This window comes from Hemicordylus capensis, chromosome 1, assembly GCF_027244095.1.
Source record: "Hemicordylus capensis ecotype Gifberg chromosome 1, rHemCap1.1.pri, whole genome shotgun sequence".
NCBI lineage: Eukaryota > Metazoa > Chordata > Lepidosauria > Squamata > Cordylidae > Hemicordylus > Hemicordylus capensis.
The window spans coordinates 124,021,505-124,048,449 of record NC_069657.1 but is presented as its reverse complement, the minus strand read 5'-3'; the positions used below and the strand labels follow the sequence as shown (position 1 = coordinate 124,048,449).

The window sequence follows — 26,945 nt, the reverse complement described above, 5'->3', positions numbered from 1 at the left end:
GGACATGAATACAAACCCCGAGTGCCACAGATAGCACTGAACAGTATTAACTTCTAATCTAAAAGATTATCACTTCAGAACTAATGGTAATCTATACATGTATGATGCTGATGATAATGTTAGTGCCTGAGATCTACACTAATCAAGCACCTGTGCAAGGCTGTTGCACTAGCACTAAGTCTGGAGCCTACATTCCAGACTAGTGTTGCACTAGTAGCATGCCTCATATGTTTTGAAGAGAACATTTGCACAATAGCACATGAGTACAAATTTGAGCATCCCTGTTTTTTGTTACAGCTACATTATCTTCTTGCACTAATACAACTCTGTTCATTGCAAAAGCACTTCATCGGTCTGGATGTCAGCCACTGTCTTTAAGAAAAAAAACTTTAAAATTTGCTTACCGGATTATCTACTTTTGCACTTTCTACGTGTTCTTCCTCTTGTACTTTTGTCTTGTCTACATCTATAGGAACTGCTTCCAATGTGATTACAAGATAGGTCAACAGCAAAACACACTGTTGTAATAAAACAGTTCGCCATCTTATCTGAAACAACACAAACAAAAGTAATTGCTCTAAGTGACATGTTCAGCATTACATCCATGCTCTCATCCATGGTAACCATTGATTGCTTCTATGATTTTAAAAAAAGCCACATTAAAAGGATGCTGATCCCATAAGAATGTACCTGTGTCCATATGCAAGGAGAAACAAGAATAATTCCTTAGAACATGACAGGAATTACTCATGGTTACACTCTCATGAACTAAAATTGCCACAGTGGCTTGAAACAGAGGAAATAGCATTACATAGTAATGTGAACTCAGGACTGGTAATAACTCTTGACTTCAAGTTTACACATTTAAGAATAGAAGAACAGCCCTGTTGGATCAGGCCCAAGGCCCATCTAGTCCAGCATCCTGTTTCACACAGTGGCCCACAAGATGCCGCTGGAAGCCTACAGGCAGGAGTTGAGGGCATGCCCTCTCTCCTGCTGTTACTCCCCTGCAACTGGTACTCAGAGGCATCCTGCCTTTGAGGCTGGAGGTGGCCTATAGCCCTCCGACTAGTAGCCGTTGATAGACCTCTCATCCATAAAGTTATCCAAACCCCTCTTTAAGCAATCCAGGTTGTTGGCTGTGCTTTACAATTTTATCCTTGAGGATGCTTTCCATCAATTTGCCTGGAACAGATGTTAAGCTAACTGGCCTATAATTTCCCAGATCACCCCTGGATCTCTTTTTGAAAATCAGTGTTAGATTTGCTACTTTCCAGTCCTCCGGTACAGAGCCTGATTGCAGGGATAATTTATATATTTTAGCAAGGAGGTTGGCAATTTCACATTTGAGTTCTTTGAGCACTCTTGGATGGATGCCATCTGGCCCTGGAGATTTGCTATTTTTCAATGTTTCCAGACAGTTTAGAACATCATCTCTTGTCACTTCTATCTGACTCAGTTCTTTAGCCTCCATCCCCAAAAAGCCTGGTTCAGGAACAGGTATCTGCTCAGTACCCTCTGCCATGAACACAGATGCAAAGAACTCATTTAGCTTCTCTGCAACCTCCATATCCTCCTTAATAATCCCTTTCAATCTCTCATGGTCCAACCACCTCCTTGACATCCTGCATCTGATGTTGTTAAAGAACTTTTTGTTATTCCCCTTGATGCTTTTAGCTAAATGTGCCTCAAACTCTCTTTTTGCCTCCCTTATTGTCGCCTTTCATTTCTTTTGCCAGAGTTTGTGTTCCTTTTTGTTCTCTTCATTTGGGCGTGCCTTCCAATTTCAGAAGGAAGTCTTCTTCCCTTGTACGGCTTCCTTAACTTTACCTGTTATCCATTCTGGCATCCTCCTGGACTTAGTGGTACCTTTCGGTACCTTTCGGGTATACAATCTAACTAGGCTTCTAGTATTGTGTTTTTGAGTAAACTCCATGCATTCTGGAGCGAAGTGACTCTCCTGATTTTCCCTTTTAGCTTTCTTTTCACCATACTCCTCATTTTGGAGAAGTTTCCTCCTCTGAAATTCAAAGTGTCTGTGTTAGACTTCCTTGGTGATTCTATCCCCACATGTATGCTGAATTTGATGGCACTATGGTCACTGTTCCCTAAAGGGTCAATGACACTGACATCACACACCAGGTCCTGGGTGCCACTCAGGATTAAGTCCAAGGTGGCGACCTTCTCTCCAGTTGGTTCCAAGACCAACTGTTCTAAGGCACAGTCATTCAGCGTATCTAGAAATTTGACCTTTGTCATTACCTGACTATGAATTTACCCAGTCTATGTGTGGGTAATTGAAGTCACCCATTATTACTTTTCACATCAATTACATTACAAAATTATGACATTTCACATCAAGAATTCAAGTGAGCACATGAGAGGATGTGCAACTTACTTGGCAGAGACATCTTGGCATCCACCATTATATTATGCATTATTTTCATAGCACGTTTATAGTACAATCCTTCTATGATAATACTATATGGCAGGTTACCAATACTTCACTTTGTATGGATAGGTAACTGAGGCAGAGATAAAATGCATTTCCCAAGGTCTTCCCACAAGCTGATGGTTGAGCTGGAATTAAAACAAAGGCCAACTCTACCACAGCTGGACCAGCACATATACACCTATGCCAATAGTTTCAGTCTTTTGCTTCTTGTTAATTATTTCCAATATTACATTCCACACTTCATAATTTGTGTCCTAGTTAAAACATTCATTTATTTATTTATTTATTTATTTATTTATTTATTTTATATGCTGCCTGAGTCCAAAGGTTTTAGGTGGTTTACAAAAATAAACACAACAAAAACAAATAAGACAAACTGTTAAAACAGTTTAAAACATTCAAAGATTACTAAAAGCCTAACTTAAAAATGTGTCTTAAGGGCTCTTTTAAACGCTGGTAAAGATGTTAAACCATGAACATCTAATAAACAGAAATGTCTTTGCAGTACTCGCATAATATCATGTTTTGCAATATTTCCTTGGCAGTGCACTCAGCCTAAGCAAATGCTGGCTAGTAAAAGAAGCTTTAGGATCAAGCTATGTGACTACAAAGGCCTGACTGGAACAGATTTTGTACACAGCTGGTGTACAAAGTGACTTTTCAAGTGTTATCTACCCTGGGAAGGTTCATGCCAGGTCAGGTTAACTTTAGCAGGATTATATTTTTATACCTACCAACGCAGTGGGATATAATGACTTGTAGCTCTCACTGACATGGCAACTTTTGTGAACATCAGTATAGGCCACAGTTTATATGGCAGATGAGTGAAAGCACTGGCTCACTACATGTCTTAATGCCTTCTCACCAGAAGCCTTGATGATACAAAGGAAAACAGATTATTTCGCCTTTAAGAAAACAATGCAAAAATCTACCAGTGATCTACCTGTAGGGATTTATGAAGCCAGAAATCAAATCCATTCTAAACATCATGCCCTTAATCCTAATAACAATCCTGAGAGATAGTAAAATTTAAGTAAATATTATTATTCTTACATTATAGGCAGCAAACTGACTCTGAGAGATTGTCACCTTAACCCTAAACACATTCATATTTAAGAAAAATAATTCTGTAAGTATACACACATCTGAATAGCAAGATAACTGTCGTTTCTGTATAACACCTAGTACTATGGAGACACTTGTTTTAGAGAGCCTGAAGAACTGAGTCTTAGAGGTAACAAGAGATGATGTTCCAGGGTGTATTGGAAAAGTTAAAAGTTAACATATCACTGGGTCCAGTATGTTAATTGTTAAAGGGATAAAGAGAAGCCCATTAACTCTTCTGTCTACAAAGTCCGACACTAAGTTCAGTAATTTTGTTAAATGTCCATTGTCTGGCTCCTAAATTTTTGGACTGGCTCCTAGATCCAAAGAAAAATGGTTATGACCTTCTTTAATAGCTATGTAAAAGAGGAAATGTTGATAGGTGCAGTTTTTCATGCAGGGGGAAGAAAAGTTGAAACTGCTGAAATTATATCTTCAACGCAAGTGTTAATGGTAGAGGAACTCCCTGTGGTAACTGGTCATCCTAGATTTCTGATCATTTATCCACTAAACTATATTAGATAAATAATAATATTCAATTCTAATTAAGTATATCATTACATCCCTTGTATTAAGGATGATTTTTGTAAAAAAAGAAGTAATCTTGAAAACATACCCCCCAGCATAAGAAACACTGGCCATGTTCTAGATACCTGTGTGTTTGAGATGTCCTTGTAGGATTCTCTAGGGCTTCCCATAGCCCCCCTCCCCCAATTCTCTCATAAACACAAGTAAACTAGGAACTTCCTTATAACTTCCAGCAGTTAAGAACCATCATACTTTTCAGAAGTAGAGCAACTGATTGTATTCAACTCTAGCACAGCATCCCTTTAGTGGCTGTTGATGGTGCGGTTGCTTTTTTTAATTATTGTGCAGCCTTTGGATACAGGAGGACCATTCCCCCCCCTTTTATATAAACTCTTGAGAACCCTTTTGTAGAAAAGCAGAATAATAATGTAACAATAATCATCATAATCAACATAATTTTCCCTTTTGTCCAAATTGTAATCCCGGCAGAAGGGGACACTGTACAGACCAGTTTGATGAGCTTTAACAGTGAAAATGTAATTAGAATGAGAACCCTGGGGCAGCTCACTAAAAGTGAACACAGTTATGAAGCTTTGACTGATATAACCAGTGCTTGGAGATCTTTCCCTTATCTTTGATTTGGAGGTTCCAATGCTGGGGCAGAAATGGGAACCTGACTTGCTACAGGTCACTATGCCAGAAAGGTAAAATACCTCTAGGAGTAGTCTAGATGAGTTTTTGTTCTTTTTAAGTTCTACTTTCTTTCACGCTACTTGTCAATAAAACATTATCTTTTATAGTATAAAGCAACTTTTGTGTAATGCTGAGGGTAAGCAATGAGGAAGGGAGGTAAGCCGGTTAATGTGGGTGCCACATTAAAGAATTAACCCTAATTCTTTTCAAACAGAATGAAGCACTCAGGGTCTGGGCTGGGCATTGTGTTATTCTCCAAGGAGTAGAGGAGAATCTGGAAGAGGTCTTGGGGAGCTAGTTTGCACCTCAGAGCAGCTGGGATCTGGAAGCTTCCTCATGCCAATTGAGTAGCAGAGCCCATTTGGATTTGAGGTGCCAAAGACACTTATCACAACATTTATAATGCAGCTCTTGAAAAAGGTCAGAAGAGAAAGTAACCATGTAGCATTTCCCCTTCATCCCTGGAAACATGTTCCAGAGACAAACAGTGATCTAGGTAAGGCGACTCTTATCCCACATCATTTGTGCCTTGTTTCCTATTAGCTGTGTCTTCTTGTGGGATAACATGCCTGTTCCCTTGTAAAATAACATTTATGCACACAGATCTGATTAAATGCCATATTGTAGCATCATGTCTATGGCACTTCTACCTGAAGACTGTTTGAAATCAGAGGTCATGCATTTCAAATTAGTCTAACTTATTTGTTCTCAGATACTAGTCCAAGTGCCTATCCCAAATATTTGCATCTTAAGGTACAAAAGGGTTGCAATCCAGCCATCTTACACAAGTTGTGGCATCTACAAAACTGCCAGTCTTATGATCAACTACTAGAACACTCAGGACATAGCAAACCCGAAAATGCCACTTGGGAGCCAATAGTTACAGCATAAGGTAGACAGATGTAAACAACAGGGGCGTATCTAGGGTGGGGCAGGCAGGGCACGTGCCCCGGGCACCACTTGAAGGGGGTGCCATTTTGTAAAATTAAAAAAAAAATTTAAGGCTGCCGAAAACAAAATGGCCACCGTGCATGCTCAAATGGCCTCTGTGAGGACCTAGGTCATGCCAGGCCTTGCAGAGGCCATTTGAGCATGCGCGGTGGCCATTTTGTTTTCAGTGGCCATTTCTTTTTTTAAAGGATTATTTTTAAAAATGGCCACTGCACATGCTCAAATGTTACCTGCGAGGCCTTAGAGTCCAGCAGGGGGAGGGGGAACCTTGGCAAAAAAAAACCCCAGACTTTAGGAAGCCCCCCAAAGGGGCTACAGGTTTAAAAAAAATTAAAAAATTAATATAATATAAGACACTGTACACATATTCAGATTGGCACTATGTACAGAGAATCAGGGCTTGTGAATACTGAGCTGAAGCTTATGACCTAGTATTGTATTCATTTGCTCTTACTTTGCTTCTTGTGATAAGTGAGTTAAATGTGATGTCTTGCTAATGTGGCTATTAATGGTGAGTTTGTCTTTGAATCAGTGTGAAATCCTTAATATTAAGGCCCACTGGGAGTTTCTTTCTCTATTTCTCTCATTTTAACTCTCTTTCTGAAAGACTAGAATATATTCCAAGCAGTGACAGTTTACTCTGCATATCCTTTAATTATTTACAGAGTATCTGGGAAAAGTCAAATTCTCCATTGATTTTTAAAGCTTATGTAATGGTGATGCTACAGTGCATAGTAGAGAATTAGACAGGCACTTCTAGTTTTCCAAGTACACCTCCACATAGTATCTGGGTATTTCATGAGCCCCAGCATACTGAAATTTGTAGTTTTCCAGCATTTTTTGGTATGGCTAAGTCCACTGCTAAATAGTTTTTGAAATATTAAAAGATTAACGAGCCTGACTATTTTTCAGCTGATATTATGGTAAAGTTATCTCAAAGATGGGTGTCAGATGTTTGGACAGGGGGCGCAATTTCAGTGTTTGCCCTAGGTGCTATTTTCCCTAGATACGCCTCTGGTAAACAAACATCATCTGTTGTGGAAGAATGTACAGCATTCCAGACTGCCCAATCTGGCCAGCTATGTTAGATCTTACCTCTCAATCTGACCTCTCCAAAACAAGGTAATGGGTACCAGTAATTACATCATAAAGTACATGATTGAAACTGGTACCAGTTGGTTGGAATCACTTTCCTACATCTTAGAATATCCATTATGACTGCTATGCATAGGACTAGTCCCAAATCAAACCATTTAATATGGTCAAGGGCATAACTATTTCCACCATACAGAAATGGATCTATGTACATCAGTTCTGTAATTATGAAGTATTTTAGCAACAAAGAAAAAGAATTATTTTGTACTGCAGGAATAAATGCTTCTGTATATCTTTATTTTTAAACTGAACAAAAACCTTTCTCTAAAGGGGCAGGAGAAACAGGAAGAGCAACAGTCGATAATAATAACAACATAAAACTAAACAAAGCTAACCTGTGAGAAAACACAGTGAAGGTCTGTGTACTCACAGTCAAGCGATGGTTTCCAGCTGCGATGACCATAGTTCCTAATAGCAGGTGAAACAAGATGTCCTCCTTACCTCTGAAGAGAAGGAATTTCATGATTCCATTCTACTTTGGGAGAGTGGTAGGGGGGAGATACTGACTGGAATGTCAGTAAGCAATCTCTCTCATCCCAGCCTGGCCCTCTGCTGCTAGACTCTTTAGAGAAGCTGCTGAAGGACCCTCCAGCTAAAGGCTGCATCCAAGGATGCAGAAATGTCCATCTTATAATTGACAAAGGTGAAAACGGAAGCCCAGATGGCTGCTCTACAAATCTCTTCCAGCAATGTACATCCATCAAAGCAAGGATGGCTGGCAGGATCCAACAGAATATCGGACTTACCAGCAACCAAGGAACTCTCTCAAGCAGGGAGCTTTCTCTAGCCCCTCCTCCCTGTGCCTGTAACTTCCTGGCTGGAACAGCCGCACATCAAGTTGCTCCAACTTCTGATCCCTAGTGGGAAGCTCCTGTCATCACTCATTGAAGCCAATAGTAACCGTATTTTTTTCCACCAATCTTTACTGCCTTTGAGTGGTAGGGCCAGGCCAGCACCCCCTAACAATTAGACTGGTTGGAGCAGCCTGATGAGCAGGCTGTTCCAGCCAGTAAGAACAAAACAAGATGTTAGGGGATGGAGTGGTTGGAGGAAGTTCTCGGATTGGGAAAAGTCACTGGCTGTTGTAAGTCTGATCTTTCCATGTTTGTTTTTGTTTGGGAGCAAGGAGTGGGCAAGGGAGAAAGAAAGAGAAGCAGGGGTTGGATGGCAAAGCTTGGAGAGGGAGGGAGGGAGGGAGGGAGAGAGAGAGGCAGGCTTGTGGTGTGCTTGTGGGGCAGAAAAAAGAAAGGCTTGGTGAGAAAGAGAGAAGGAGAGGCTTGATGAGAGGCTGTGCTTGGTGAGAGAGGGGCTTGATGAGAGAAAGCAAGGTTTAGGGGGATGAGAGAGAGAGAGAGAAATGAGGTATGGGCTTGGAGGGAGGGAGCGAGAGAGAAGAGGCTTGGTGAGAGAGGGGGCTTGGTGTGTGAGTGAGACAGACAGGTCTGGTGAGAGAAAGAGAAAGGGGCATGGCAAGGCTTGGCAAAAGAGAGAGAGAGAAGCCCAAAATTGGCTCCACCTCTTACTATCCCTGGCTCTGCCCATCACTTGCCCCGCCTAGCACCCTCCCAGTCTCAGGAGCCACCAGCCACCACTGCATTAGAAGTTGGAGAGGAAGCCACTCCCTGCACCAAGTAAGCTATGATCCTTCATGGAACAGGAGTGTTTTAGTCCAATAGGTCTGAATGATGCACATACCCAGCACCCCTCCTTTCCTAAATGTCTGAAGAGGTTTTATATAGACTAGCAAGTCATCAAATCTCACATTATTTACTTACAAAGAACAGTACCAAAAAAAGTAGACATTATCTTTTTCAGATTTATGCACAATACAGACATAATCTAAATTCTAGTCCTCACTCTTGAAACAGGAAAATGTGCATTATTTATTGGAAATCTTTGCTGAGGAAGGCTACTACATCAAGAGATGCATTAAAAGTTGTCACTCAAATACAAAAGACTCTGTGTGTGCACTTTTATTAAGTTCTTGGAAGGACTGAGCCCAGCCTCAAAATCAGAAAATGCTATAACGTAATAGAAGGAAAAAAGAAAACTGCAAAGTAATCAAGGAAACCAATTACAGAAATCATATATTTATCATGCAAAAGGAGTAGCATCATCTTCCCATCAAATAGTTAATCTTTCCCACCTAGCTTTGCTTGTTTTCTTTCCCTTTCCCCCCCTTTCCACACTAACTTGTGTCATTGTTTTATTGTTTGCCCCCTCAGCTGATGGATGAAACAAAGTAAGGCCAACTAAATATGGAGCCCTTTCTCACGAGCAGTGAGAAAAGGCTACAAGGTTTGTGGGGAGGAAACCCTAAAGAGCTACCTCCCCGCAGATGATCATTCTGCCTTCCTCATGCAGGTGGATCACCCACCTAGACAAGCACTGGCTGCTGTTGGCAGCTCCAAGGGTTGGGGTGCCGGGACATGTTGCCCTGCATCGCCCCTCCCTGCACCAGAGCTCCAATAATGCACCACACGAGTGGATCCCCCCTCCCGTCCCCAAGTCTGCTAGCCGCAGCTGCCACACAATCTTAAAAATGAGGTTGGGAGCGCGCTCACTCGCTCTCTTAACCTCATTTTAAAGGAAGACTTCATAGGCGAGTTTACCACCGTGGTGCTGCTGGGATCGGCCTCATCTCGGCAGTACACACACACACACACGTGCAAAACCGGGCTGGGCTCCCTTAGCCCAGTTTTGCACACGCATGTGAATAGCCTCTTGGTCTACATAAAAGGAGCCCTGAGATATCAAACCAAAAGTCCATCTAGTTAATCATCCTTCCTGATACCACAATAGCCAGTCAGATGGCTCTGGGAAATCATAAACAGGATTTGAAAACAATAGCTCTTTCTCAGTGTTGCTCCTCAGCAACTAGTATTCAGAGACATCTTGCCTCTTCCTGGGCTTCCATATGGCTTGTTAACCTAAATGGCTTGGGCTTTAACCTGGTCACAAAGCCCTAACCTGACAGAGCGCCTTGCCCCATGTGTCCCAACTTGGACCTTAAGATCTTCTTCAGAAGTCCTATTCCAGCTGCTCCGGCCAAACAAGGTGCAGTGGGTGACTACTAGGGAGAGGGCGTTTTCAGTGGTTGCACTCCATTTATGGAATAGCGTTCCCAGTGAGGTTCACCTGGCTTCATCACTTTGTTCTTTTAGATGGCAGCTAAAGACCTTTTTCTTCACTCAGGCCTTTTAAATTTTGATTTTTAATTTGATTTTTAAAACTGGCTTTTTTTTAAAAAAAAGGTGTTTAAATGGTTTGCTTGTTTTTTTTGGTGTGTTATGATTTCATGAGTTATGTGGTTTTACTTGATGTTTCAATGCTGTGTTGTGAGCTGCCCAGAAAACAATTTGTTATGGAGCGACTAACAAAGTTGTTTATTAATTATATTATTATTATTATTATTTCTGTCTCACCCCAGAACAATACAATATATAAGGCCTCACCTTCAGCTGTGGATGAGCAGAAGATGGCACGGGGCTGCACCAACCAGGGGAAACCCACTGGCAAGCTGAACAGAGTCTGGTATTATGCTGACTATACCATATATAATGGAATTCGAAAAATAGCTATTTAGACTATATTGAGAAATACATTTGCACAGAAATGGCTGGTTCACACATACAAATCCTTAACCCCCTTGTACACATGTAGGCATAACAACGTATCACCTCAGTTTAACACAGTGCTGATCAGTGAAGCCAAATTAAGTTTCATTCATTATATGTGAACTAGTTATAAGAATATCATGTGTATTGAAATGTACTTTTATGAATTTAATCTTTCATTTAAAAAAAATCTCAACTTGCATGATACTGTAATATATACAACAATTTTTTAAAAAAATTCTAGCACAGATTGCCAGTTCAGACAAAATACGGTTCCACGCCCGCTCTCCCATCTGTGTTCAGATGTACTGGAGAGCAAGGGCTCTGCAGTCAGCAAGACTGCAGAAAGGCGGGGAAGCTGGCTGTGCGGGCTTCCTTCTTTCCTGAAGGACAGCCCATACAGTCAATAGCAGCCAGAGTGGGGGAGGAGCTTCCTTCCTCAACTCCTTTTTTGAGGTAACGGCTAACTACAATCCTGGGATCAGAGGTACCTTGGTCACCGCTGAAATGCAGTTTACTAGTGATGACATAATTTAATGAAAGCCGAAGGTAACAAATGGAGTTAGGGGAGGGAAACCGCAGGAAATCCATTTTTTTCCTTTTAACTCCAGTTCCCCAGGTCCAGACGTTTGGCTAGTGAAACCCAATGGGAATGCACCTCTGGTTTTGTATGGTGTCTGAATCCAGCCAGAGAAAGACCTTCACAATTCTTGGTTTCCAATATGTTCTGGTTCCATCTGTGATGCTGAAAAGCTGATTCATGATTTTGAACATTTAGGTAAGTTACACTAAGATCTTTTAATCCTCCTAGAGGGCTTGAAACTTGTGCTGAACAACAATGAACTGGTTGAATTCCTAAACAAGAATTGTATGATTCAGATCATGCAACATCTCTCTTTTGTGCTGGCTTCCTATCCAGTTTGCATCCAACAACCTCTTTACCTTCAAAGTTCTCCACGGCTGTGACACCCTTCTCTTTTAGTCACACTGTTGTATTCTGTCTAGTTATCTGTTGTGTTTGGATGTTTGTCCCCTTGGGGATCCTGTATAGAGAGTGTGAAGGGCAGAGTCAGAACGGAAAAGGGAGGGGAAGGAAAAGGAGAGGGATAAAATGGAGTTGTTGCTGAATAAACTGGCTTCCTATCCAGTCTTGCATCCAACAACTTCCTTACCTTTAAAGCCACTCTTCTCTTTTAGTCACACCTGAATACGAAACAATTGAAATGTATGGCATTCTCTTGAGGTCTTGCCAGCTAATGGAAGTAAAAAAAATTCAACTCTATACTCAGGGCTACACAACTTTAGCCCTCCTGCAGGTGTTAGGCTACTACTCCCAGAATCCTTTGCTACTGATGGTAGTTGTAGTTCAAAAACAGCTGGAGGGCCAAAGTTGTACAGCCCTGCTCAGCGCTCAGAGGCAACTTGCTTTAGATGACATGTGATAAAATCTCTGTACCTCTGTTTTCCCAAGTGCTCTGTCTGTCTGTCTCTGTTTTGAGACTTCACTGTCTATATTTCTTCCATTTAAAAGAAATGCTCTTTCATATTTTTCCATAAAACATGATTTTGATCTTCCCAGGTTTTCTAGAGGAATAGAAAGGAAAGGTCATGTGATTTGTCATAACTTAGTGAAAAAGGCGGCTACACAACTGGCAAAAAAAAAGACATTTCTGTATAACTTGTGTCAATGTAGGTGGTGGTATAGAAGTTTTTTTTAACGGCCTTATTTTAAAAATACACATTTATACTAAAGTGGCTGACCTTTGCCTTATCAACTTTTAAGACTAATTGTCAAGTCTTCAGAAGTTCTCCCATAAGACAAGGCCTAATTTATACTGAAGCTAATACTGAAAAAGCAGAAGTGGCACAAACTCTCTTTAAAAGCCACATTTTTTTAAAAAAAAAAGCTCCTACATGTTCTTTCCCATTCTATTTTCTAAAATAACATTTTAGAATATTTTAATATATTCTGTCCTCTTCTACATCATCATCGCTCCTTTTATCTTTTCATGCACATTTTCTACTCGGGTGTTGCTAATGAATGAGAGAATTTAGAGAAATCAAAAGCATCTAATGTATCTTCTAATCTAACCTTCTAGAGACCACAATAAGATATCCTATTCCTAATGGATCCCTGACAGCTGATTGTCCAACCTTCCTTGAAAAGAGATTCCACAGCCCGCATTCCCAGGAATAACCTACTATTCAATGGTCTAACCATTGCTTCGTTTCTTTAGGGGAAACAGTGATCAATTTCTTTTGTCCATCTTTGCAATATTGTTTCAGATGTTTGGACACAATTTCACATTATGCTTCTTCCTTTTAGGCTAACCACGTCCAGTTAAGAAACTATTGCATGGAGGAAGACCTTACCTAAAGAGTTATTTTCTGTTTCAACATTTAACAGTCAAAATGTGGCCTGAGGTTGTACCTGAAGTTTCCTCAGCTTTAACACAACACCATTTCAAAATATTTCCAAGGTATTCATATTTTATCTATTAATTCCACCACCACCCCGCCACCGCCACTCATTCTCTAGGGTGCTGTACTTGGTTCTTTCCTCCACCAAACATTTTATCATCAGCCTAATCTACTTGTGAGGCAGCCTATGCTAAGAGGTAGTGACTGACACAAGTGGGGCATACACACAATCAAAAACTGCGTTCTACCCAGGTTTGGGAGCAAAGTGTGCTCCCAATTTTTGGTTGTGTGGAAGCAAGGTAGGAGGAAAACCTGAGTAGAAGGGATTGCATGGAAGCAAGGTAGAAGGAAAACCTAGGTAGTTCCCATGAAGGCTATTCACACTACCGGGAGGTGGAGAGGGTGGTGAGGAAGAAGGCTGTGCTGTATTTACCTTCCCTGCAGACAGTCTCCTTGTCTGCCTGGCTATGCAGCTTGGCCGTGCATATGAGCAGCACTCCTTGGAGCCATGCAGCTTATTGGAGGCCAGGGCAATCAAAGCATCTTGGTCTATGGGAATCCCACAATGCACTGCACACCAAGCACAGTGCATTGGGAGATTCCCCAGTCAGAAAGGAGCTCTAGCTTCCTGACTCTGTCTGCTCGGGCTGCAAGCAGTCTGAGCAAACACACAATCCCAACGCCAGAGTTAAGAGGGTGCTTGCACCCTTAACTTCAGCTAAGAGCATAAAGAAGGGTTAGGCTGGGCGGGAGCACCAGGATCAGGAGCGATCTCAGCACTCCACACGAACAGCCTAACCCAGACTAAGCTGCTCTAACCTGGGTTAGGCTGCTCGTGAGAACAGCCTTACAGTTTTTGATTGCGTGAATGACCTCAAGGTCACCTAGCTTCAAGGCTAAGTGACGATTTGAACCCAGGCCTTTCTAGTTCAACCAACTATCAACAGCATCATAACCACTTTAATAATTATAGTAAATAATAATTATATATTTGTTTACATAGCAACAGCAATCAGGTCCCTACCCTCAAGGAGTTTATAGAGACAATGGCCCAATTCAGATGTCATACGAAACCAAAGTTTTGTTTAGTATAATTCAGAAGAACTTTTCCTTCCCCATGTAATTATGCAAAAGGAACAGCATTCTGGGAGTGGGAAAAGATGTGCATGCACGTGAGTGTGCATGTCCTTATTGCACATTCCAGGGCTCACAAAGTATTATCTGAACTAGTCCAGAGTAAGCCATGATTAAATATGGTTTTGTGTGATGTCTAAACTAGACTAATTGGGAAAACAACAAAGGAAGGGAGAGATGAATGTAGGAAAAAGACTTGTGGGGGCCAGTTTCCTTTCAAAACTGACTTTTGCAAGCTTTGAAGGGGGGACAGGGAAGGTTGCCAGCTGCCTTCTCTTCTCTCCTTATGCTTCTTGCAAGCTTTGAAGAAATGTAAGGAGAGACTCTTCTTGCAAAGCTTGCAAGGATCAGAAGAGTCCTGAAGAGCTGCTCCAAGACAGCAGTGGGGAGCATCTTGACTGGATTGGATTATTGCTGGATTATTGCTGGCACTCCAGTAATTTGCCACTTGACACCACTGCCTCATCTTGCCTCATGAAGTGGCTGCACCTGGACAGAAATGCAATGGAAAGAACTACATGAATTTACCAATTTTCTTATGGTGGAATACAGTGTGAAACTCTATTGACCACTAAGGTCTAGACAACGTTTTGGATCAGCTACTCAACCACACATGGAAAAAGATGTTACATGGGCGGTTTACAGAACTAAATGATCATTGTTGTGATGGCCCAATAAGACAGCACAGAAACATTCTGCCATTCAGAGATGAGCATCCCACATCCTAACATGAGAGAGCTAACTCTGCCTGCCCACAGATCACTCAGTTATTTCCCCCCACAAATCAATTAACTTTGGTGTGGCTGACACATAAGGAACACTTTGCATAAGAACTTGAAAGACCAGGTTCTAAAACATACAGCACCTGACCTGTTCAAAAATACAATAATCAGGGATTATTCCTGGAGTTTGATTACTGTATGCCCATTTTGGATACCATTTCCCCAACAGGTAATACAAGAAGCACCAGACTTGTTTCAAACACTTTTGTAACCCAACAATAAAGTATTGTGTTGGGGTAAATCTTCACTGTGTTTTATAGAAGGAAAGCTGAACCATGACATCCGGATAAGTCTATCCTACTTGTGTACTTTGAATCAGGTAAAGTGCTTTATCCAAGTAACGAGATTCCTAGTGACTGATTTTTTGAAGCAAACTTCTTTCTCCTCAGAAGAACTGATGTAACGACCAAGAGCTTTATTTAGTAGCATTCATTCTGCCATTCAAAGGGGAGCTTCTCAGAGAGCGTAATCCCTTTAACCAATTCTGCTCCATCAATTTAACCAGTACAACAATTCTCCTGCCTTGAGAATCATACTTTTCCAAGTGCTCAAGGAGGGACAAACAAGAGTCATGCTCATTAGATGGTCACACCCACAAGTCTTGACAGCCCCTAATTTTTTGAAAACCAAACAAACCGATCAGCCACCACTCTTAACTGGTCCAGGGTGGGGAAGATCCTGTTGCGATAACCTGTTGGACCAAGACGAAACTTGGGGTGACACCTGATTACCCAGCTCTGAGTGCCCATTGCCTGGGGACCCAAGAGCAAAGAAGAGGGCATGTGATCCCGGTACACAGCCAGCTTGCCCCTACAAGTCCAGCATTAAAGGGAATTTAGCTTACCTTTATCTTCCGGTGATTCATTGCGATGGAGATGGGTCGAGACGAGAGTAATCCTGAGCGCTTTTGCCTTCAGCTGATGAACCTTCCTCCTTTTGTGCACGTGTATGCTAGGAGAACAGCAGCCCAGTTACCAGGTTGCTGGTGTTTAGTGAATGTTTTTCTTCCTTCAGTCCGTCCTTTCTCTCCGTTTTCCCTTTCTTTCTCTCTTTCTTTGCTGATACACCCCCTTAAGCAGGTCTTTAGCAAAACCTAGTTCCCGTTCCCATAGTAATAGGTACCACCTCTTGGCGTGCACGGATTGGCGGGGCCTGCCCTCCTCCTGGGCATCGCGTTGGACTACGATTGGTCGACTCTAAAGCAGCCAAGTTCAGTTGAGCAAACAGGCAAAAAAGGATGAAGCTGCGTTGCACTGGTGAAGGTACGTGGCGTTAACTAGAGTGGGCGGGGCTAGTTTTGTTTTACCTCACTGACGCGCTGCATTGAAGAGGGAAACGGAGGGGGCTAGAAAAACGAGGCAGAAGAGCCAATGGGAGAAGCTAAGAAGGTTTTTCCCGAGTTTCCACTGGTTGGCTCCTTACGGATAAGGGAAGCCTGAGAGGTCTTACCGGTTGGGTTGTCTTGTGATCTTTGTCTCTTGTCCTCTGTCTCTGGATTCCAAATTCTGGAACTCCTCACAAAGACCGGATGATTAGTTATTTCACACCCAGACAGCAGGGCAGCAGAACCGTATATAGAACAGTCACTCGCTTGCCGTTTCATAGCCCTCGATGTACATTTCCCCCTTCATCATATACTTCAAACAAAAAGGAGTTCTGTTTAAAGGAGTTCAATAGATTTAACACTGTGATTAGCCCATTAATGTTGTTTTTTTGGTTCTGAACCCTCCATGTTAAGTTACATGAACATTTCTTGAACAACGTTAATTAAAAGCCCTTGGTTTCTTTTCCTATACTTGATCTTTTTTGGCTTTTTTTCTAGACGAAGAGAGAGAAAAAAATGTTTTCTTTCTTTTATTATCAGCGTAGAGTTGGCACCAGTCGGACGACTTTTCTGAGAATAAGTCTATCTATATCTTGTCCCCAGATGATCGAGGTGGGTGTAGTAACCATCCTTTTTGTGACTCCAGCAAAGAAGAGGGGAAGAACATAATTTCAAAAAAATATTAGCATATAGGTAAAATATTAGCATATAGGTAATGTGTGAGCCATTGCAATGGGGCAGTGGCTGACGCTGCTGTTTGCCATTTTTGTTGTTATGCAAGTGTTAAATTAGTGTTCCCTTCCCAAACTAGAATTGTAATCAAGTCTCCCAGCACTTAAACTGCAACATTTTTGGTACTGGTAAAAATGCAGTGTCCCATAATAAAAGCACTACCTTGAAAAGAGACATCTTCACAACCATGCTACAAATCAGTACGAGCTGCACATTTATTGTGTCAAAAATTATTACCTTAAAGATCCTTGTATGCTTCTTTTAACTCACCAACCCACACATGCTTTGTGTTGTGTGTTGTAAACATGTTTAATAGGTTCTCTGCATGCTAATAAAACACGTGTAAGTGTTTGCAATGAAAATAGGTTGTGGGTCCAAATATAAAATGCCATACTTTTAAAAGCTGCTTTTACCACCCCACCAACACCTTCCTTGTCATACCTAGCCCCATCTTAACCAATACCCAATCCTTCAGTTGTTACAATGTTCTTATCTCCTTGATGTTGACATATTTTTGGTTGATCTATCAGACACAGTAAGTGTCACACCCTCGCTCTCAGATATTGAGGAGGAAGGGGATGCTGACAGCCCTTCAGCTGATGCAGGGGTGCCTGAGGGGCATAGCCTGGCTGGCTGTTCCCAAGAGACGGCTGAGGCAGGTCCGGTTGATGTCTCAGAGCATGCACAGCAGTCTGAGGCAGCAAGAGACAGGGACTGACGAACTGGAGGATGACCTATGCAGGCAACCCCCATTGACTCCCCAGCAGAGACGGGTCACAAGGAGGCAGGCACAGATGGAATCAAACAGGAGAAATAAGTGCCTCTTGCAGAGGGCTGATAAACCTTGAATCCCTGCCAGCTGAGAGTTATCAGCTTGAGCTATAAAACACGTCTACAGCTTGCAGTTAGCGGCTGGAAGGTAATTTATGTCATCTCTAGTGTCGACAGCCTTCAGCCTGAGCGAAAGAAATATTTCTGAGCCGTGTTTCATTTCTGCTACCCAGTTTGGTCTTTTGTGAACTATCATCTTAGACTTCCCTACTGGGTGGCCAGATTACTGACAGTAAGCCTTTGAAATATATCTTACTAATTTTTGATCACTGAGCTCATTCCTATCCTCTTCCTCCATTCAAGAATGAAAATAGAGTTCTCCAACACAAGTGCAAAATAAATTTCACATTGCAGGGGTGGTTTTTTTTTTTTTTTGCCAAACTGGCCCCCATTTGAAAAATAATGAATATCACTGTCCTATGAAGTTTTCTGTTGTAAAACAAAGAGATTTAGGAGTTTCAAATTATTAGTTCAATGGTTGTCATATATATATATATATATATATATATATATATATATATATACCATGTAATTTTGAAACTTATAATGGCAGAACCCTTTTAGCCTACTTTCTAGAAGGCTTGTGAGATCACCCAGTATTCTGTGTGTCTGTGTGTCCGCCCCCCCACCCATCAACTTCGCAATGCCTGGACCAATATGAACCAAATTTGCTGCAGTTGTAGAGACACATACGGACACCTCAGTGGTGTAGTTTGTGATGATGTCATCCACCCCAATTCAAGATAGTGGACATGTGAATGTTTGAAGCTCAAGTGGGCTAACTTGTGGACTGTCTAACTGATTTGAACCAAATTAGGTACAGTTGTAGTGAGTGACACACAGAAACACCTCAATGGTGTAGTTTGTGATGTCATCCACCTCAATTTAAGATGGTGGACATGGCCATTTGAGGCGCAAGTGGGCTAACTTTTGAACTGCTTAACCGATTTAAACCAAATTGGCTACAGCAGTCAGGGTTCATGGGAAAATCTCTATGACATAGTTTGAGTTGATGTCATCTATCCCAATCCAAGATGGTGGACATGTGAATGTTTGAGGCGCAAGTGGGCTAATGTGGACTGTTTAACCAATTAGGTACTGTTTTAGTGAGTGACATACAGGGACGGCTCAGTCGTGTAGTTTGTGATGATGTCATCCACCCTGATTGAAGATGGCGGAAGCATAAACTTTTGAGGCACAAATGAGCTAACTTGTGAACCACTTAACCTATTTGAACCAAAATTGCTACAGCTTTACAGCTGTAGCAAATTTGCCCCTACAGTTGTAGGGACACATAGGGACACCTCAACGGCGAAGATTGTGTTGATGTCATCCACCCCAATTCAAGATGGCAGACATGCAAATTTTTGAGGTGCAAGTGCAATAACTTTTGGACAGTCTAACCAATTTGAACCGAATTTACTATAACTGTAGGGGCACATAGGGAAACCTCAATGGCACAGTTTGTGATGATGTCATCCACTGCGATCCAAGATGGTGGACATGTGAACTTTTGAGGTGCAAGTGCACTAACCTTAGGACTATCTAACCGATTTGAACCAGATTTGGTACAGTTGTAGTGAGTGACACACAGGGACACCTCAGTAGTGTAGTTTGTAGTGATGTCATCCACCCCAATCCAAGATGGTGGATGCATGAACATTTGAGGTACAAGAGATCTAATTTGTGGACCTTGATTTGAATCAAATTTAGTCCAGTTGTAGAGACAGTGAAAGGAAAGTAGGCTGATTAGTTCTTACTAGAACAACTTGTTTTCTTTTTGCTGCTTGCCTTAACTAAAGAGGCACTCTCATTCCCCTTTAATTAAATAACATTCACAATTACCTGACAGGCACATTCACACTTAGCCTAACATACATACATATGTACACTGTGACAGGCTCACCAAGAGTATTTCTAGTTGGTTGCTACAGGTCAAACAACCCAACCCCTTTTTATGCACGAGCCCATTTAATTGTATGTATGGGTTTGGGTGTGACTAATATATTCCTTCCTTGAGATATTCTTTGATGTTCTCCTGATAATTTAGCATAACAAGATTGTTGTACTGGTTGTTATGCTGGAGAAGAGCTGGTCTTGTGGTAGCAAGTATGAACTGTCCCCTTTGCTAAACAGGGTCTGTCATGGTTTGCATTTGAATGGGAGACTACGAGGGTATTCTCATGATAGGGCAAAAGTGGGCTAGCCCGCTTTTGCCCTATCGTCTGCTGCCACGGGAGCTGCGTGGCTCCCAGCAGCAGACCCTCCTAATTTGCCCCCCTTAGACGAAGTTAGCTCTCTCCATCTTTTCGATAACCCCATCTTTTCGATCGTGTGTTGTCGCGGCACAGCTCCGCACCACAGCAACACATGAGGAGACCCCCCACCCCCGGTGGGAGGCTGAAACAAGCCTATTGGACCTGGGGGTCTCTCCAGGATGCCCCACACGCTCGTGCAGGGCATCATGGAACTTCTAGGAGCCGCACGGCCCCCAATCTCCGCAGCCTCCCCCCCGGCTCTGTGATGGAGTCATGTGGGCGGCCAGTCTGGCTACCCAGGGCTGCTTTCCTGCTCGTCTGTGGGGAGAGTGGGCTAAGCCCACTCTTCCCGCAAACCCCCTTCCCGGTGAGTCTCATTGATTGTGAGACTTGCCTCCACATGTTTGAGCACTGTAAGATATTCCCCTTAGGGGATGGGGCCACTCTGGAAACAGTATCTGCATGCTTGCATGCAGAAGGTTCCAATTTCCGTCCCTGGAATCTCCAAGATAGGTCTGAGAGAGACTCCTGCCTGCAACCCTGGAGAAGCTGCTGCCAAGTCTATGTAGACAATACTGAGCTAGATGGAACAATGGTCTGACTCGGTATAAGGCAGCTCCCTATGGTCTTGTTATCAGAGATCTATGTTCATGTTTACCTGGACGAGAGTTCTTCCTGCCCAGGACACATAAAATGAAACATTATCTACAATCTGCTAAGTGTATATGCAATAAAGATACATACTGCAAAAGAACCAACACATTACATCTTTTGCAGAGGTATCTTCTGTATGTGACAGAAGACAAGTGAGTTTCTCCTCAAAAAACCCCAGGAAGAATGTGTACAAAGGACACCATATCCCATCTGTTGTTGACTTCTGTCCATCATCTCTGAAGTATGACCTGACTATTAAGGAAAACTACCCCTTGGTGTCCAGTACATCACACCTCCTGATCTACATAGCTTACTTGTGAGAGCTGAAATAAAAACACTCATCATCAATCCTGGGTCACATCATTCTGAATCCAGTCACTGGCCTGCACTCAGAGATACAGCTAGCTTCACAAGAAGAATAAGTTGTAATAAAACTTTTTCATTAAACAAAACATCACATGGAAATCCAACAATATACAGCATGTTATAGAATTGAAGCACTTGGATGGAACATTCGGCATGTTGGAAAAATAGGCCTTCCTATATGAGTTAGAAACCACAAGTCAGCATTCACAACAGAGAATCTTGAAAAACCTGTTGCAAGGTATTTTCATTCTGATGGCAGCAGCCTTGTGAGTGGAAGAAACCATGTAACCCAAGAATACTAACAGAAAGAGAGAGCTTCTGGATCTATACTTAAGATCCTAATACTCCATAGCCTTGATCTTAAAGAAAATATTTCATGTGCATACATGTGTATTTAGTTATCTGCCTGTACCACTCTGCTTAGTATTCCACCACACATCATCTTGCTCTTAACCTTCACTTGGTATGTTCATTTAAATCACAACTGTGTGTTACTGATGAAGGTTGAAGGTGAAATGTCTGACTACATTTTTAAAGTAATCTCTCTTTTGTCACTAACATTTATTTATATTACAGTTTTGTCTGATAGTATCCTTCTGAGATGTAGAACTTAATATGAGCCCACAGCAATCTGAGGGAGCACTGAAGTTCCCAGACAATCAGGCGCAGATGTTTAACTCATGCAAACATGAGTTGGGAGAGATTCAGCCTAATGGGAAATTGGATTGCAGATATACATTCCCTATTCCAGTTTTCCTCCCTCCACAACCTTTTAAGCTGTTGAGGGTCTGCCCTCTTCAAAGATTAAAGGGTCCTTTGGGATAGACGGGAGAGAAAAGTACTTCCTCCATTCCAAATTAAACCTCACTCCAAAGGACTATTTAAGCTATGTAGGGGGCAGACCACATTACAACTGAAAGAATCCTAGAGGGATGAAATGTAGTTGGGGGTACGCATCGTCAGGCACATATCCCCAACCTCAATTTCCTCCCAAACATTTCCATTTGGATGGGTTAACTTTCCCATCATGTTCAGGTATTGGTGCCCAAACCGAAACCTGAGTACTATTGTGTTATTGAAACTATGAAATTCCACCATGGAGAGTTTATTCCCTGCACACACACACACACACACACACACACACACACACGTGCGCACGTGCACTTCACAGTATTAATGATACTCCAGCCTGAATTTGAAATCATTAGATTTTGCCAGGGCTGTTGCATCTTAAATGCTTGAGAGACCAACTCTATTTGCTACTATTGACAGCATGATTCTACAGTACTTAGTTTTCATGGCATGTCATGATAAATGCCATGAAAACTAAGTGCAAAACTTATATGGCCGAAGAAAATATGCAGTATATACATGATAAGTAATCTTCATAATCTAACTGTTCCAGCAATTAGTAAACAGCTGCCGCAAACATGATCTATTTCCCAGCGTGAGGGTAAAGAATCTGGAGGCTGTGCCAAATGATTTTCCTTGTTCAAGGAAGAAGGAAATAGCACTTGGCAACATACTGCACATACCTGTTACTAAGAAATCAACAAATTGTTCCTGAAAATTATCCTTAATTTAGAGTGTTCAGATGCCATATTTATTTTGTAGTCATGGTAGAATAAGCCAGCCATAAACTGAGCCATTCTACTGTACATATATCCTGGAAAATATAGCTGGTTCTTATTTAAATGTTCTTTTTAACCAACGTTGATTGAATTTTAAAACTCCTATTCCAGTCACATTAAGGCCTACTTTATATATTTAGACAATGCTGTAAAATAAAGATACTCCCTGATCTCAGAAATACAGATTAGTAGCAAAAAAAATTCCCCGGTTATAAAGAGTACAATTCATTTGTTGCTGATTCATATGTTTGGGCAACATCACAAATCCTTCCTCGTAGTAACTGCTTTAAGGAGGTGTATTAGTGGCATGTAGACCTTGCTACATAAAGTAGAGGACTCATGTGCACAGCTAAATTTCTAGAAAAAGAGAGCCAGGACTTAGGTCTGTCTAGGAACACAACTCTCTGCTTGAGTAGCCCTTCCTGCTAACCCCTAATTGTGGAATTTATCTGGTTCTATTGACGTGTTACTCTCCTTGTATTAATTTAATTTAAAGCAGGGAGAAAGGGATCAGGAGTGTCCCCACATCGATGTGCTAACTGGCCACATCCCTGGGCAGCACCCTAAGCAGCACTTTTCTATAGAGGGTAGTGCTGAATGCAGGAAGAGATCTTTCACACGGGCCAGGGTTCTTAAGCGCAGGGAAGATCTTTCTCTGTATTCAGTGCTTCCCTCTATAGGCAAGTGCTGAATATAACGATGCCCAGGGACATGTGGCCATCAAATGCATTGGCACCAGGGGAAGGAATGACTAGCCAGCAGCACCCTCTGCTCCTGGTCTCCCCAAATCCTTCAGTGTGGGGAGAGTAATGAGCCAATGTAGCCTTTCAGTGTTCTGTTTGTAGCTATAGAATTCTGTAGCAGTTCAGAGATAAACTCTCTTAGCTCTGTGCTTTCTAGAATTTTTTCTAGAAAGGGACCCCAGAGGTGAGCCCTGTCAAAAATTAAGACCTGTCCACAGCAGAAATGAAGCAGATTCAAGTGTTTCCATTCTGTTAGTGTGGGGGCAGAAGTTTTAGTGGCAATGATCCTGTGCCACAGTGTTTGAACTGGTGCTATCATGGAGGTTAGGAAGCAAGCTGGGTGTCAACACCAAAGCCAAATAGGTAAGCCAAGATCAGGAGACAAGCCATGAGTAAGATCTGAAGCCAAGGGTCAAAGCCAAGCAGACAAATGAGTCAGACCTGAAACCAAATGTATGCAGGTATTCATGGCTGTTGTCCAGGCAGAGTAACTGGTCCCACCCCTTCTTTGTTATTTAAAGTGGCCTTGCCCAATTTTCTAAATGGGTCATAGGGTCTTTTCACCCTGTCTCATCTTCTTAACTGCCCCCCTCATTCCCCAAATGTGGTGTTCTAGATCTGAGTCATGATGAAGAATCATGACCCGAATCCAAGGTCAAAGCCAAGCAGACAAGCCAGAAAGAAGACAAAGTCAGGGATCACGCCAAGCAGGAACCAAAATGTACAATACACCAGGACCAGGGAGACACTGAAACCAAGACAAGCCTGAACCCAGACTGGAAGCTTTTATATCCTTCTTGTCCAGTGAACAGGCTGGCTGGAATGTTATGCAAAAGTCATGTTCTGCCTTTTTCAAGCTCCAATCCATGCTTGGTCAAGCTCCAATGTCCAATCCATTTCCCAGGCTCCAGTCCTTATCAAGCTGTGGTTAGAGGCTTCACCAGTGCAACACCAAACTATATCCAGGGATTCACCAACTGCAGTGGTTAGACTGTATCCCGAGCTTTACCAGCCAGTATTGGACTATAGCCACAGTCTTCACCAACCACCCCAGTTAGGAACATAGGAAGCTGCCACAGACTGAGTCGGACCATTGGTCTATCTAGCTCAGTATTGTCTTCACAGACTGACAGTGGCTTCTCCAAGGTTGCAGGCAGGAATCTTTCTCAGCCCTATCTTGGAGAAACCAGGGAGGGAACTTGGAACCTTCTGCTCTTCCTGGAGCGGCTCCATCCCCTAAGGGGAATATCTTAAGTGGATGTGCTCAGTGGATGTGCTCACACTTCTAGTCTCCCATTCAAATGCAACCAGGGTGGAGGGGACAAGTCATGCTTGCTTACCACGAGACCAACTCTCCTCTCTGATCCAAGTTAGACTGTAGCTACAGGCTTCAGCCCCAGAAAATTCTACTATAGCCAATGACTAAGCTGATCTCAAATATCTTGCCTCAGTCCTCACTCCTTGGGCTGTTGGCTTATCTAGTCCCTTCGGGGAGGCTTGCCTGTAACAAGGAGGGGTGCCCGGAGGACCTTGCCACCTAGTTTGTTGGACATTAACTACTACCCAGAGTGTTCAAGGGGCTTACTCCCTGGGGATATTTACCTACCCTTTTGCATGGAGGGGCTTCACAAACCAATCTTATTCTTTTAAGGCACAGTGCTTGCTTCCTCTGGGAAGGCTTAACTACCTGGCCTAATCCTATGGAACTCCATAGATTGGCATGCAAGCAATACATGAATTAGAGGGGATCTTCCCAGTGGATGTGTGAAGAGACACAAGGATCCAGACCACCAGACCACATATGTCTTTTATTATTTTACTTAAAGGATCAGATCTGAAGAGATACTGTCCTGGCAAGCAAAGCTAATTTGTCTAACTCTAAGACAAGCAAGTTACCTAGCAGGAGAAGGGAAGAGAGGAAAGCAGGTAAAGTTTGTTATCAAGGTTCAGGGAAACCTTGAGTGGCCAGTTCGAAGTTTTTCCCTGTGATTACAGAGATGCTAGGGTTTGATGAGATGATGAGGTGCAGATGCTGGGTGCGGGGTTGCTGCAGCGTTAGATCTTCTGGACTTGCCCTCTGAAAGTTGTGTCTGGAGTTTTATGGTTTTATACTCTTTTTGGTCCTTGACTGCTCTTGAGGTGAATGCTCACATCCATCAAAACGTATAGTTATGACAACTCCAATGCCACCTGTCTGGGCTTGCGTCTTCAGATGTTCTTTAGCTGTTCTCCTCTCATGGAAACATGGGATTAAAATCTTGTCTGGAAACATGGAATTAAAGTTCCAAATAAAGTAGTTTATTTAGGAAATCCATCAGAGATAGATTAAGACTTATCATACCTCATGGCTAGCTATATACAGGAAGTGGGGGAAGGGAAGAAATAGAAGTTTCTCTCTCAGGTGAGAGAATTAAACCTGAGATTGTCAGTCTAACAAAGGGGAAAGAGTAGAGAAAGCATGATCAGAGGGGGAATGCCTTACTGGCTATCTCTACCCCAATGCCCCTAGTGGTCAATAGGGTTGCTGGTGCTAAGAGTCGAGGCCATCGGAAGCTGCATCTCTAACACAATACAACAGAACTGCAGAATTGCTGGGAAGACTGGTGGTTCATACCTGTAAGGTCAGTCCAGGACCTGACAACCCCATGCCTGGCCAGGCTGCTATAATTCAACTAGCTGCCACATTGGGCATCATTATGCAAGTTTTCAGATGCCCAGCCTTGACACAGGTTATTCCTGTCTACTTGGCCTGAAAGTGGAGCTAAGTTAAGGAGGAAGCAAAAATATGGGTTCCTCATGTAAAAGGAGCCAGAACTCCAGAAGGATTTGATCGTATGAACATTACCAATGTGGAGCCTACCCTCTTTCTTCTCAGTATACCTCTATCTAGCGCAAAGACTGTTGGAAATTCTCTGTGGTGAGAGAATCCCTTTTTCAATATAGCAGAGTGCACAGAGGCACAAACACAGCGGATTTAGTTATGCATGCATGTGTGCTAAGAGTAAAGTAACTTGGAGCCAATTGCTAGTTTCAAATCAATATAAAAAGGTATTTATTAAGGAACTCCATTCTAGATAGGAAAGTGAGGATTTAGGATCTCTAATCTATCTATCTAAATGGATGCAGATGGATTCACCATCTTCTCTGCACATATGGTGCAGGGCAAGAGACTTGCCATGTTGCAAGGTCAACAGCCAGGTAGGAAGAGAGAGAAGGAGGAAGGAAGTTGAATCCCCTAAGATTAGCAATCTACATTTCAAAGGGATAGCATCAGAGCAGCAGGAAGTGATGACCAAATGTCTTTGACCTTCTAGCCCTCTGACTTACTAGTCTGTCCTCCACTGTCTGAGGCAAAGAGACAGCGCAAAGTCCTTTCCTTCCAACACCCCCTCTCGTTGTCTCGTGACTCAGTTCACAATATTCATTTTCTCTCTCAGCTTTTCAAAGCAGGGTCTTGGTAGTGGCTTAGTGAGTAAGTCTGCGAGCATTTCATTTGTCGGGCAGTAGAGCAACTTGATTAGTCCATCTTTCTGCAGACTTCTCACTACATGGTACTTCACATCAAT

At 42.3% G+C, this 26,945-nt stretch overlaps 1 protein-coding gene and 1 long non-coding RNA gene across 4 annotated transcripts in view; one reads left to right on the top strand and one right to left on the bottom strand.

Moving 5' to 3' along the window:
* The window catches only part of LOC128339252 (uncharacterized), a 58,080-nt gene extending 42,932 nt beyond the window's left edge, over window positions 1–15,148 (top strand). Inside the window, exons 3-6 of the long non-coding RNA XR_008312926.1 lie at window positions 10,317–10,420; window positions 11,115–11,281; window positions 12,830–12,983; window positions 15,010–15,148. This is a non-coding gene — a long non-coding RNA (uncharacterized LOC128339252). The remainder of the gene's footprint in view (window positions 1–10,316; window positions 10,421–11,114; window positions 11,282–12,829; window positions 12,984–15,009) is intronic.
* NUCB2 (nucleobindin 2) overlaps window positions 1–16,292 on the bottom strand; it is a 47,305-nt gene extending 31,013 nt beyond the window's left edge. Inside the window, exons 1-3 of one of the 3 annotated variants that reach the window (XM_053282831.1) lie at window positions 15,685–16,292; window positions 11,960–12,087; window positions 405–548 (exon numbers count right to left, since the gene is read on the bottom strand). In XM_053282831.1, the coding sequence (XP_053138806.1) occupies window positions 405–548; window positions 11,960–12,058 (243 nt within the window). In that variant the 5' untranslated portion in view covers window positions 12,059–12,087; window positions 15,685–16,292. The remainder of the gene's footprint in view (window positions 1–404; window positions 549–11,959; window positions 12,088–15,684) is intronic. The other 2 variants (XM_053282829.1, XM_053282830.1) reach the window with 2 other exon arrangements.
* Between the last annotated feature and the right edge of the window lie 10,653 nt (window positions 16,293–26,945).